The 15000-nt window shown below is 35.0% G+C and overlaps 1 protein-coding gene across 1 annotated transcript in view; it reads left to right on the forward strand.

The window, feature by feature from the left end:
* Positions 1 to 15000, forward strand: part of LOC115225899 (glutamate--cysteine ligase catalytic subunit-like) — a 44592-nt gene that overhangs the window by 15848 nt on the left and 13744 nt on the right. The window contains exons 5-9 of the mRNA XM_029796901.2: positions 654 to 770; positions 5450 to 5508; positions 9268 to 9485; positions 10981 to 11097; positions 11947 to 12085. Of these exons, the coding sequence (XP_029652761.2) occupies positions 654 to 770; positions 5450 to 5508; positions 9268 to 9485; positions 10981 to 11097; positions 11947 to 12085 (650 nt within the window). The remainder of the gene's footprint in view (positions 1 to 653; positions 771 to 5449; positions 5509 to 9267; positions 9486 to 10980; positions 11098 to 11946; positions 12086 to 15000) is intronic.

The raw sequence follows: 15000 nt of genomic DNA on the forward strand, positions 1-15000 counted from the left end.
TAATAATAATAATAATAATAATAATAATAATAATAATAATATAATAATAATAATAATGATAGCTGAATAGAACAAATAGCATGGTATTGTAGGCTGCAGTTAGTAAGGCTGCTATACATGTACGGTTCCAGGCACTCCAACGAAACCTGTGATAAAAAGATAATGATAATAATATTAATAGCGATGTTTGTGTAGATGCATTTTATATGGAAACTGATTAGAATAATATTCAAGTATTTAATGGCATAAATAATGCCAAGTGGATAGGTCTTTAATTATGAAAGTCTTCTAGAAACCTTCATAATTTAAACTAACCATTTCCTGTTAGAAGTTGGCAATGAGATATCTTTATTACAATAACAGAAACTGAATTCTGTTGACTCATTGAAATCTTTAGCATTTAATCTGGCCATAGCTGGTGAAAATATTCTACTTGTTTTATGTTCAAACTGACCAGATCAGGCCTCTCAAACCTACCCTACAATGTCATTCTAATAATAAACAACAACATCGTAAAAATCTCAAAACTTCAAAATAAAGCAGGATTAATTGAAAACAATGTGAATATGCACCACATTTAACAGAATACACACTATATTTAACTGAGTGATATGAACACTAAAGGGTTAAAATTGTTCCAACTTCTGTTTCAGACTGGGCTGCCCTAATTTTACTTTTCCCTCTTATGAAGCAAACAAGCATGCGACCGAACTGCACCAATCAGTTTTCATTGCAGATGCTGCGCTGACTGCAAAAGATCCATTCTTTTCGTAAGCCATTAATTTTTCTTTGTGTGTTTGTGTGTGATTTATATTGTCCTAGCTTTTTTTCCTTGTGTTATGGTGTACAAAGTAGTTCAAATTCCATCAAGGTCGACTTTGTCTTTCATGATGAAAGACAAAGTAAAATATTCTTTTCTTTTCTAGGCACAAGGCCCGAAATTTTGGGGGAGGGGGCCAATCAATTAGATCGACCTCAGTACACAACTGGTATTTAATTTATCAACCCCTTGAAAAGCTGAAAGGCAAAGTCGACTTCAGCAGAATTTGAACTCAGAACTTAAAGACAGACGAAATGCTGCTAAACATTTCACCCAGCACACTAACGTTTATTTCTTTACTGCCCACAAGGGGCTAAACATAGAGGGGACAAACAAGGACAAACAAAAGGATTAAGTCGATTAGATAGATCCCAGTGCATAACTGGTACTTAATTTATTGACCCCTGAAATTTATCGACCCCTTGGCGGAATTTGAACTCAGAATGTAAAGACAGACGAAATACTGCTAAACATTTCGCCCAGCATGCTAACATTTCCACTAGCTCGCTGCCTTGACAAATTACAATATACAATTTTGAAGGTTGATATATTTAACAATGCCCTTCACTGTCAAACTGTGTGGCCTTGTGTCTCCATTCATCATCATCATCATCACCAAAGTAAACAAGCACGCAACCAAGCTGCACCAATCAGTTTTCATTACATATGTTGTGCTGAATTCCAAAGATCCATTCTTTCCATGAGATCTTTTCTTTTGTGTATGTGTGTGTAATTCATATCATCTTCGTATTTTCCTTTGTTATGGCGTACAAGGCAGTTCAAATCCCGCCGAGGTCAACATTGTCTTTCATCCTTTCAGAGTCGATAAAAGATCATAGAATTTTGATGGTTGATATAATAAACAATGCCCCACACCGCCAAACATGTGTGGCCTTGTTCTTACATTAGCTATCAAAGACATGAGGAGTTTAGGTCAAGGTAAACCATAATGAACTGCAAGGAATATCATTAAAGAGGCACTTTCTTTCCCCTGTCTATCATTCATATCTTCAACCATTTCTCTGATGATGGAATATCTAGTTTACGGTCTTCAATTGATGCCATGATCCAATAGCTGAGATTTCTCAGAAACAACTGTCAGAGACAATCTCTGCTATCTTTACCAATTTTGTATTACTTTACTGCTTTTAGATTGAATTAAATGAATTTAAGTGCCATAGTCCTGCCTTGACTAATTGCTTGCCTTCTTCACTACAATAACCGATAGGCGTAGGAGTGGCTGTGTGTTAAGCAAATTGCTTACCAACCACATGGTTCCGGGTTCAGTCCCACTGCGTGGCATCTTGGAGAAGTGTCTTCTATTATGGCCTCAGGCCAATGAAAGCCTTGTGAGTGGATTTGGTAGATGGAAACGGAAAGAATCCTGTCGTATATATGTATATATATATATATGTGTGTGTGTGTGTGTTTGTGTGTCTGTGTCTGTCCCCCCAACATTGCTTGACAACCAATGCTGGTGTGTTTACATCCCTGTAACTTAGTGGTTCGGCAAAAGAGACCGATAGAATAAGTACTAGGCTTACAAAGAATAAGTCCTGGGGTCAATTTGCTTGACTAAAGGCGGTGCTCTAGCATGGCCACAGTCAAATGACTGAAACAAGTAAAAGAGAGTAAAAGAGTATGTTAGATATTAGGATCTAATATGATAAATGAAATTTCTCCTCTTCCTCATAGCACAGTAATTTATGCCATTTTGCAGACAATTTCCACTTGCTACTGGATAATGCTGACCGTTCCTGGTTTCCTCAGATTCCACTGTCACACTATTTTAGCTCCAAATCCTTCTAACACCTACAGAATCAACCCCCTCATTTAACATCCACTTTTCAATACATGCATGGGTCAGACAGAATTTACAAGGCAGGTTTTCTACAGCTGGATGCCCTGCCTATCGCTAACCTTCACCTGTTTCCAAGTAGGAAATATGACCCCCAAGACCAGACATGATTTCACAGGATGTTGGAAAATGAACAACACTGCTTGTATGACAGGGACAATGCAAACGTACATGTTCAGCAGAATACCAATATTCTGAAAGAGAAGTTAGGCATAAGAGGAATTGGTTACTGTGTGCAAGAGAGGAAACTGTGCTGGTTTGGTCATGTGATGCAGATGGATGCTGACAGCTCCATAAAAAAAAGTGCCGATCTCTCAAGGTAGATGGAACACATGGAGGTGGGAGACCCAGGAAGACATGATGACAAAAGACTGAGATACCTAGCACCTGGCCATACTCAAGAAGACCTGTACCCCACAGCAGAAGTGTTAAGACCAATTCTTCTGGTGGTGTAAAGCACTTGTGGCGGTGCCACAAACATGCCCATGCAGTGTCACATAAAAGCGCCCATGTGGTGCCACATAAAAGCACCCATGTGGTGCCATGTAAAAGCACCCAGTACACTCTGTAAAGTGGTTGATATTAGGTAGGGTATCCAGCTGTAGAAACCATGCTAAATCAGACTGGAGTCTCCCCACCCCAGCTTACCACAGCTCTGGTCACACCATGGCAGTATAGACAACAGACGTTAAATGATGATAATGATGATGGTGTACAATATCAGGACAAGAAGACACAAACATTCATCCAGCTACACACATATATGCCACTCTATACATATATACATATGAAGGTGGTGAGTTGGCAGAATGGTTAGCACGCTGGGCGGAAAACTTTGCAGTATTTCGTCTGTCACTATGTTCTGAGTTCAAATTCCACTGAGGTCAACTTTGCCTTTCATCCTTTCAGGGTCAATAAATTAAGTACCAGTGAAATACTGAGGTTCATGTAACTGACTAGTCCCCTCCCTCAAAATTTCGGGCCTTGTGTCTAAAGTATAAAAGTATCTATATGTGACCAGCTTCTTTCAGTTTCTGTCTTGCAAATCCATTCAGAAAGCTTTGGTCAGCACAGGGCCTTAGTATATTTATTTCTTTATTGCCCACGGGTGACAGGGGCTAAACATAGAGGGGGCAAGCAAGGATAAAGGGATTAAGTCGATTACATCGACCCCAGTGCATAACTGGTACTTATTTAATCCTGAAAGGACGAAAGACAAAGTTGACTTGGCAGAATTTGAACTCAACGTAATAGCAGATGAAATACTGCTAAGCATTTCACCCAGCATACTAACGATTCTGTCATCAGGGCCTCAGTACATTAGAGAGCACTAACCCAAAGGGCTGTGTAATGGAACTGAACTGAAGACCACATGATTGAGAAGCAAGCTTCTAAAGTATGTGAATGCCGGTATGCATGGGTGATTGCTAGTCTTCCATAAACAACCTTGCCCAGACTTGTGCAACTTTCTAGATGCAATCCCATGGTCTATATCGTGACCGAAGGGGGTCTCAGAATATATATATATAAACTGAAATATAACTGAAAACTGAAATAAATCACATATGTGAATAGATAACCATGTTATCTATTCATGTTATAACCATGTTATCTATTCGTGAATAGATAACCATGTGCAACTATTTTCCTAATGAACTAAACTCTCTTTGTGTCTCAGTTTCTTTTCAAAGTAATCCAAATTGTGGAAGGATTCAATAAGAAAATTAAATCTCGTTAATAAGAATGTTTGGAATACACCAAGACAAAAGTTTCTTACATCAAATATTGTTTAACCTTTTAGCATTTAAACGGGCCATATCCAGCTCTGTTATTCTGTTTTATGTTCAGACCAGCCAGATTTGGCCTTTCACATCTACCCTACAATGTCATTCTAAAAACAATCAATTACATCATTGAAATCTCGAAGCTATGAGATAATGCAGGATTGATTCCAAACAATGAATGATAATTACATTTGATAGATTAATATGAACACTGAAAAGTTAAAAATCCAGCCAACAGTCAGAAATTTAGAGCAGTAGCCATTGATGTATTTGATGGCAGAGAGGAGGAATTAGAGAGTAATAGCATAGAAGACAACTGGAAGTTCCTATTGGACAATATACTGCAGGCTACAGAACTGGTCTGTGGCTGGTGCAAGGTTCCATCCAGATTGAATGAGATGCAATCACGGAACAGTAGGCAGAAAGAGAGCCATAAATGCAAGAGAGACAGTCATGGAAAGACTGAAAGAAAAGAGACAGAAGACAATTCTCAAAGCTATGAGACAATGGCAGATTAATTCCAAACAATGGGAATAAATAAGGATTACATTTGACAGGGTAATCTGATCGCCAAAGGGTTAAACAAAACACTTTAAAAGGAGAAGTTTTGCACGATTGAACCAAGGACAGTTTCAGGTGGAGGTTGGTGTTAAAATAAGATTAAACAGAAAGTCCAATCTCCACAGTTAACATTCAATACTTTAATATTCCAAAGGCAGAAAGCTGGAAGAACTGTTAGCTCAGCAGACAAAATACTCGGCAGCTTTTCCCTCCAGCTCTTTACATTCAGAGTCAAAATTCTGCCAAGGCCAACTTCGTCTTTCATTGTTTTGGCACCGATAAAATAAGTACAAGGCAAGCCCTGGGTGTGTATGTGTGTGTGGGGAGGGAGGGGGTCTAATTGACTTCTTCCTCTTCTCATAATTTCTAGCCTTGTACCAAAATTAGAAAGGAATATATTAAATGTTTTATACTTTCTCCATCCAGAAACGTGAATGAAAACATAGTGCATAGAAGAAAAGAAAGGATTGCTATCAATGTACCAAGTAAGTGTACTAATCAACTATCACAACATGATGTCAAGATCAAGTGACACAAAGGTGTACACACAAATTTGCATACATATGTGACTTATTTCAGTTTTCAGTTATATTTCAGTTTATATATATATATATATATATATATAATATATATATATATATTCTGAGACCCCCTTCAGTCACAACATAGACCATGGAATTGCACCTAGAAAGTTACCCTCCCAGACACAAGTCCAGGCAAGTTTGTTTATGGAAGACCAGCAGTCGCCCATGTATGCCAGCCTCCCCTCTCCACACCACTGATGTTATCCAAAGGAAAGGCAAAGGGGCCGATATAGCTTGGAACCTGTAACATTGCAACACATTTCTACAGCTGAGTGAACTGGAGCAACATGAAATAAAGTGTCTTGCTCAAGAACACAACACACAGCCTGATCTGGGATTTGAGCTCACAACCTCACGATCGTAAGTTCGACGCTCTAACCACTGAGCCATGCACCAAGAATGTGCTTCTTCCAGTTTCCATCTACCAGGTCCACTCATAAGTCTTTGGTCAGTCCAAGGCAATAATAGAAGAGACTTGTCCAAGGTGCCATGCAATGGGACTGATCCCAAAACCATGTAGTTAGAATGAAAACTTCTTACCACACAGCCACGCCTATGTCCATAGGGAAATTACTATACATATATACATAAATGTGTAATGGTGTCTGTCCGTGTGTGTGTTTGGAGTTATTCTAACTCCTCCCACACCGTCCAACCGATTTTAATGATTTTTGGCACATAGATAGTTCACATACCTGGAAGTTCAAATAAGGCCAGAATTGTTTTGAAAATTCGATAATGCTCTGTTCACATCGATTTTCGTGAGCGCAATCGGGCGTTTGAATGGAAATTCCCATAACGATGTTATTTTTCCTGCAGCTTTTGCATTTTTTCATGTGTAAAATTTCAACAAAATTGATAGAATAGTTTCAAAGGAAATGCTTATTCAATGCATCGTCAGAAAACATGAGCAAAGCCGGGTCCCAACAGCTAGTATGTGTGTGTGTGTGTATGTATGTATATATATAATAAAACAATACTGGGAGGAAAGAAACGGAACGAAGTGAAAATTCGAACGAACCCGACGCGAAGCGCTGTCAGACAATAGTGTAATAAATAAAATATATGCATACATACAAACATATATGTACGTACCGACATCTACATGTATATATACATGCATATATAAATATATATACGTACAGGACACCACAAAAAGACGTAAAACTTAACAGAAACGAAAACGGAAAAGCCATTTTGTTACAACAGAAAGACAGAGACGTGGAACAGGACGAGAATGAAAACGGGAAAAACATTATTTACAACAGAAAAACAAGGTACAGGACATGCTACACAAGGAAAAATCCCCTTCATGTCCTGTACCTTGTTTTTCTGTTGTAAATAATGTTTTTCCCGTTTTCGTTCTCGTCCTGTTCCACGTCTCTGTCTTTCTGTTGTAACAAAATGGCTTTTCCGTTTTCGTTTCTGTTGAGTTTTACGTCTTTTTGTGGTGTCCTGTACGTATATATATTTATATATGCATGTATATATACATGTAGATGTCGGTACGTACATATATATTTGTATGTATGCATATATTTTATTTATGTATATATACATATATATATATATATATATATATATATACATACATATATATATATATATATATAATATATATATATATATATATAATATATATATATATATATATATAGTGTTATTCAATATGTGAAACATTGAATAGAAGTTGCAACCATCCTGTAAAGTATAATGATGTAATTACTCTTTGTATTGAGATCTTTCTTGTTGTCTCATTTTGATTCAATTCCACACGCACACAGGTCAGGGCTGGCAATAAGGAGAGAATCCAGCCATGGAAAATCTGCACTAACCAATTGACCTTAAAACACTGACTGTCTATCCTGTCTTTGAGCCAATGGGAAAGTTTCTCTGTGGTTGCACAACTTGCTAAAAATAACGGTAAAGTAACCTCAATTATCAGAGGCACAAAGGCAAGAACACATAGATAGATAGGCGCTGGTATAGGTGTGGTAAAAAGGTTCAGTCCTGGGTTCAATCCCACTGTGTGGCACCTTTGGCAAATGTCTTCTACTGAAGCCTTGCACAGACCAAAGCCTTGTGAGTAGATTTGGTGGAGGGAAACTGAGAGAAATATATATATATAATATGTATATATATAATGTGTATATATATATATATATATATACATAATACAAATATTAAATGAAATAGAGAAATACAACTGACAGATTAACAATTTATTTACATTAAGATAAAATAACAAATTTATTAAAAAAACAAGCAACAATTATTATATATGTATATATATAAGGGTTGGACAAAATAATGGAAACACCTAGCTTCATAACATCATAATTTTTGAAATGTCTATAAAACCGTCAAAAGTTTGTTTATGTTTTTTGATTTATTATTAGTGTTGCTTAATATGGTTTGCTAAAATTGCTGTTTCTTTTCAGATATATATACATGTATGCATGCACACATGTATACACATATATACACTTGCATACACATATATATATATATATATATATATACATAATACAAATATTAAATGAAATAGAGAAATACAACTGACAGATTAACAATTTATTTACATTAAGATAAAATAACAAATTTATTAAAAAAACAAAGCAACAATTATTATATATGTATATATATAAGGGTTGGACAAAATAATGGAAACACCTAGCTTCATAACATCATAATTTTTGAAATGTCTATAAAACCGTCAAAAGTTTGTTTATGTTTTTTGATTTATTATTAGTGTTGCTTAATATGGTTTGCTAAAATTGCTGTTTCTTTTCAGATATATATACATGTATGCATGCACACATGTATACACATATATACACTTGCATACACATATATATATATATATATATGTGTGTGTGTGCATCTGTTTTTGTCCTCCACCACCACTTGACAACCAGTGTTGGTGTGTTTACATCCCTATAACATAGCGATTCTGCAAAAGAGAGAGAATATGTAGCAAGCTTAAAAGGAAAATAAGTATTGGTGTCGATTTATACAGCTAAAATTCGTCAAGGCAGTGCCCCAGCATGGCCACAGTCAAACGACTGAAACAAGTAAATGATATATATACTCTCTTTACTATCTTACTTGTTTCAATCATTTGACTGCGGCCATGCTGGAGCACCGCCTTTAGTCAAAGAAATCGACCCAGGACTTATTCATTGTACGCCTAGTACTTATTCTATCGGTCTCCTTTGCTGAACCGCTAAGTTAGGGGGACGTAACCACACCAGCATCGGTTGTCAAGTGATGTTGGGGGACAAACACAAACACACAAACATATGTACACACATACATATATACATATATACGATAGGCTTCTTTCAGTTTCCATCTACCAAATCCACTGACAAGGCTTTGATTAGCCTGAGGCTATAGTAGAAGACACTTACCCAACGTGCCACATTGGGATTGAACCCAGAACCATGTAAGTGGGAGCAAACTTCTTACCACACAGCCACACTTGTGTCTTTTGGTCAAATACATTTCCCTCTTGTGAGAAAATCGCTAAAGGTTAGATCTGCTGAGTGTATCATTTGAGTCTAGTTTCTATGATTATCAAAGTGATTTTAAGAATTATTATTTGAACCTTATTTTGATGAACATATAAATTGATCGCCCCAAATATTCCTGTTTCAGTTTATAAAGATAAAAATACCATTATGCCATACGGAGAAGACATGTCCAAATATGGAGACAATAAAGAAATGAAGAAATATTTGAAACCAGGCCATATTTATATGGATTCCATGACATTCGCGGCTGGTTGTTGTTCCCTCCAAGTTACATTTCAAGCTGCTGATATAAAAGAAGCTGCTTATCTTTATGATAATCTGGTACCTCTTACTCCAATTATGGTAGGTATTATTCTGTTCCTTTGTTAAGATCTCCTTTCAAGTATTGGCACAACACTAGACTATTTAATACTTTACTCTTTACTCTCTCTCTTTTACTTGTTTCAGTCATCTGACTGTGGCCATGCTGGAGCACCGTCTTTAGTCGAGCAAATCAACCCCAGGACTTATTCTTTGTAAGCCTAGTACTTATTCTATTGGCCTCTTTTGCTGAACCGCTAAGCTACGGGGACATAAAATCGGACAAAAAAATGCAAAAGCTGCAGGAAAACCAACACCGTTATGGGAATTTCCATTCAAACTCCTGCTTTAGCTCACAAAAATCGATGCCAACAGAGCATTATCGAGTTTTAGAAAAATTCCGACTTTATTTGAACTTCAGGGCATGTGATCTACCTATGTGCCCAAAATCATTGAAATCGGTTGGACTCTGTGGGAGGAGTTAGCGTAACCCCGAACACACACATGGACAGACACATGGACAGATTTATGTATATAGATTACTCTGAATTGTTTTAGTAGTGCAACCTGTTTGATGATGAGCCATGCCTTAAGTGGTTCACTTCTCCAAAAAGGTTGATCATATCTAGTATAGACTGTCAAGATATAATCCATTAACTATATATACCATCAATATAGTGTATGCTGTCAATATGTACTCCATTTACATACAATGTCAATACAGTCTAGACTGTCAATATTTTCTCCATTAATTTATACCGTCAATATAATTTAGGCTATCAGCGTGTACTCCATTTACATATACTGTCAATATTGTCTAGACTATCAATGTGTACTCCATTTACATATACCGTCAATATTGTCTAGACTATCAATGTGTACTCCATTTACATATACCGTCAATATTGTCTAGACTGTCAATGTGTACTCCATTAACACACTGTCAATTGAGTTTCATCCTTGAATGTGTACTCTATTAACATATTGTCAATATTGTTTAAACCACCAGCATGTACTTCATTAAAATATACCATCAATATAGTTTAGACTCAATATGTACTCCATTAACATACCGTCAATATTGTCAAGCTGTACTACATTAAACTTTTTAGCATAATACCATCTATTGTGTGTATGTGTGTGTGTGTGTGTGTGTGTGTTTGTCTTTGTATATGTGTTAAATGCTGTATGTCACAAAGATTGAGATAACCATACAAGAGCATCTTGGAAAGAGAGAACGCTAAAAGAGAGAGAGGTGAGATGAGAGAATGAAAGGAAGAAAGAGTGGGAGAGAGAAAGGAGATGAAGGAGAAACATTGACTTGAAAACCATAAACTACAAGAGACAGTGAGATGTGCAGCAATCATATAAGAAAACTGCTTACGAATACAACTAAAGACCACCACTTTGAAAACAAGACAAAGATTCAAAACAATTGTATTCTTGTCTAATTTTAATCAATATTTTTGTGAAAAATGCTCATAATTTAGAATTGAGTAATTCGATCTCTAATTGTATCCATTTATATTTTTTCCAGTTAGCACTGACCGCTGCAGCTCCCATTCATCGTGGATATTTATCTGGTACTGACTGTCGTTGGAGTTCCCTTTTTCAAGCTTGTGATGACCGTACCAAACAAGAACAGGGTCTAGAAGTGCGTTTTAATATATTTACTGTATTTTGGTCTAGACTACACACTGATCACATGCCACTTGTAGGTCCTCTCTCTCTGCTTCCCTCTCTCTATCTTTAAAACTTTATAACTTCCTGACGTTGAAATGTTCAAAAGTTTGAGATTCTTTGAAAATTCTGAGAAATTGATATTTTTTTATGCATTATTCCAAAATTTTTTCGATGGTTTTTTGTAGTTTGCGTAGTCTATTAAAATCTCACCCCTTCACTTCATTTTCCCAGTTTTTACTTTTTCACCTTTGCTTGTTGTGTTCATAAGTAATTTTGACTTCTCTTAACTTTTATCTTAAGTTTCCCTGATTTAGCCTGATAACAATATTTCACCTTCCTTAGTATTACTCTGTTGTTTTTCTTTACTAGATATTGAGATGTATTGAAATGTGGTTGGAGATGCTTGAAGTGCGTGTTTAACACTTTTACTTTGAAAATCAGATATATTCATCCAAAATTTCATTATCTTTAACTGTGGAAAGCAGTTTTATACACCAATCTATCTTTTGTTGAGGAATGTCATTTGAAAGTATTCTTAGTTGAGATATGTTTAATTTATTGTTCTTGAAATAACTTGCAAAAAAATACCAATTCTTTGTTTGGTACACATTTAACATCATTATTGGAATAACCATGAATATTTCACAGTTAAATATGTATTTTCACTGTTACAAATCATCATAATAATCTTTTCTGAAGAGATGTTAATTCATATTCTAATATGAGACCATCTTTATTACAGATGGTCTCGGGTAAGTTGAAATTAAATGAGTTTCATTAAAGAATGTTATCTACTTTTATTTTCTCTTCTTCCTTTTAGCCTTTGACAAATGGTAATGTTTTGGTGGCAACAACTCGTTACGATACAGTATGCAGTTACCTTTCTGTGAGCAACAAGTTTTATAATGACTATAATTGCAGTTATGACCATGAGCAGTATGAATTATTGAAGGCTGAAGGTATTTAGAAATTTAGAAAAGAAGTTTTTGATTTATTTTGTATAAAAATATTTTGACAGAATTATCTTTTTTCCCTTACAACTTTGCTACTGTGTTGTAAATATTTAATGGTGCAGAGGTTGGTTCTCATCCAGGGTCCATGCAACTGTTAGGGGTGCGTATAAAATTCTGTTTTTAAAGTTTATGCGCAGCAAGTTGGATATATTGATGTTGTGTCCAAGGGAAAAGTAAAGGGGCTGATACAGTTTGGCACCTGTGATGTCACAACTCATTTCTACAGCTGAGTGAACTGGAGCAACGTGAAATAAAGCGTCTTGCTCAAGAACACAACACACAACCTGTTCTGGGAATTGAACTCACTACCTCATGATTGTGAGTCTGATGTTCTAACCATGCACCTTCACATGTCAAGCAACTGACAAGCAAATCTGTGGTATTGAGCAGAATATTTGCTATAACGATATTTCTGCTTCAGCAACTCAGCAATGAATCTTTCTGAAATGTAATGGAAAATAGGTCAGTTTTAAAATATTGATGTCCAGGTCAGAAAAGCAAAGCTTGAAGGGGATAGTAGTCATTTCCTTTGATTTCTAGATTGAAGCAAATAGGAAATAACACTTATTGACCACAGACAAAGAAAAAAAAAGAGATAAGAATTTTGTTACACAGTGCAATATTATCATTGGAATATGTAGTAAACAAAGAAAGTAGGTGATGTGAGAAATGAAAGAAAATTTCATATTTCTACACGGTTACAGCTGTTTCATAATTTACTTCAGGTTACATCATTAACTTTGATATATAAGTGCATACCTAGTCTATACAATGTACATACACATATAAATGCATGTATACACACACATCAGACATTATGCAATACAACTGTATAATCATATAAAGATGTACAAGAGAGAAATCTAATTTTTACACCATATACTTGGCATTTCAAATTTGTGTGTGTGTGTACATTATATATATATATATATTCAGATTTTTCTGTATGCTAGACCACTGGTTTTAAATTGATATTAATCAAATTAATATTCAATTTTTCACCCTTATTATTTTATATGTATATATATATATATATATGTATGTATATATATATATATACATATATATTTATTATATAGAAGGAGCTTCTACAGGACTAGAACTGTTTCATTCAAGAGAAATCTTCAGGAAGCTAGTTAACAAGAATTGTATTGGCATTTATACATTTAGGCAGGTTTAAAGGGGTGTTGGTGGGGGACTTTTTGGGGGTAGGCATAGCGCAAAAAATCATACTTGGGGGAGTGGTCAAGGAGTCAGTGTTAAATTAGATAGGAGAATAAATAAAAAATAAAAAATAAAAAATAAAAAATAAAAAATAAAAAATAAAAAATATAAAATATAAAAATAAAAAATAAAAAATAAAAAATAGAAAATAAAAAAATAGAAAAAAATAAAAAAATAAAAAAATAATAAAATAAAAATAAAAAAATAAAAAAATATACATATATATATATAATTTCAACAATTGAGGGTAAAATTAATTAATTAATTAATCAATTTCACCAAGTATTCAGTATGCAAAGGGACCATTTAAGGCAAATTCAAATTATTACATTATATAAAAGGGCTTAGTAAAATAAATTACTTTGCCGCATACTGAACTCGTTAGAAATAGCAGCTAAAAAAACTATTTCTAACACTTAAAGAAAACCTCTCTCATATAGTGTTTGCTCAATTCAACTCAAGAAAGTATGAGGGTAGAGACATTAAAAAATCAAATGCAAAGGTTATTTGAGTACGTACGTTTCAAGATTAGCCAAAATCGACCCTTCTCTCATCAGCTCAGAATGCCCTTGTTTGAATTTGAAAACACTGAAAATGGGAGCATACCCTTTCGGCTTGTTATCGCTTCTGAAGATCTGTTCCAAACTAACAGTGCCAACAAACTCAAATATGCAAGAGAAAAATTTCTGCTCTCCCCTTTCCACCAGCGTGGGTTAAAATCAGCAAACACTATGCTTTTTTCGGTAAAATCCGAGACAATTAAGTAGAGAGAGATGAATTATAATTTCAACAATTGAGGGTAAAATTAATTAATTAATTAATCAATTTCACCAAGTATTCAGTATGCAAAGGGACCATTTAAGGCAAATTCAAATTATTACATTATATAAAAGGGCTTAGTAAAATAAATTACTTTGCCGCATACTGAACTCGTTAGAAATAGCAGCTAAAAAAACTATTTCTAACACTTAAAGAAAACCTCTCTCATATAGTGTTTGCTCAATTCAACTCAAGAAAGTATGAGGGTAGAGACATTAAAAAATCAAATGCAAAGGTTATTTGAGTACGTACGTTTCAAGATTAGCCAAAATCGACCCTTCTCTCATCAGCTCAGAATGCCCTTGTTTGAATTTGAAAACACTGAAAATGGGAGCATACCCTTTCGGCTTGTTATCGCTTCTGAAGATCTGTTCCAAACTAACAGTGCCAACAAACTCAAATATGCAAGAGAAAAATTTCTGCTCTCCCCTTCCACCAGCGTGGGTTAAAATCAGCAAACACTATGCTTTTTTCGGTAAAATCCGAGACAATTAAGTAGAGAGAGATGAATTATAATTTCAACAATTGAGGGTAAAATTAATTAATTAATTAATCAATTTCACCAAGTATCAGTATGCAAAGGGACCATTTAAGGCAAATTCAAATTATTACATTATATAAAAGGGCTTAGTAAAATAAATTACTTTGCCGCATACTGAACTCGTTAGAAATAGCAGCTAAAAAAACTATTTCTAACACTTAAGAAAACCTCTCTCATATAGTGTTTGCTCAATTCAACTCAAGAAAGTATGAGGGTAGAGACATTAAAAAATCAAATGCAAAGGTTATTTGAGTACGTACGTTTCAAGATTAGCCAA

Source organism: Octopus sinensis, linkage group LG28 (genome assembly GCF_006345805.1).
Source record: "Octopus sinensis linkage group LG28, ASM634580v1, whole genome shotgun sequence".
In the NCBI taxonomy this organism is placed as follows: domain Eukaryota; kingdom Metazoa; phylum Mollusca; class Cephalopoda; order Octopoda; family Octopodidae; genus Octopus; species Octopus sinensis.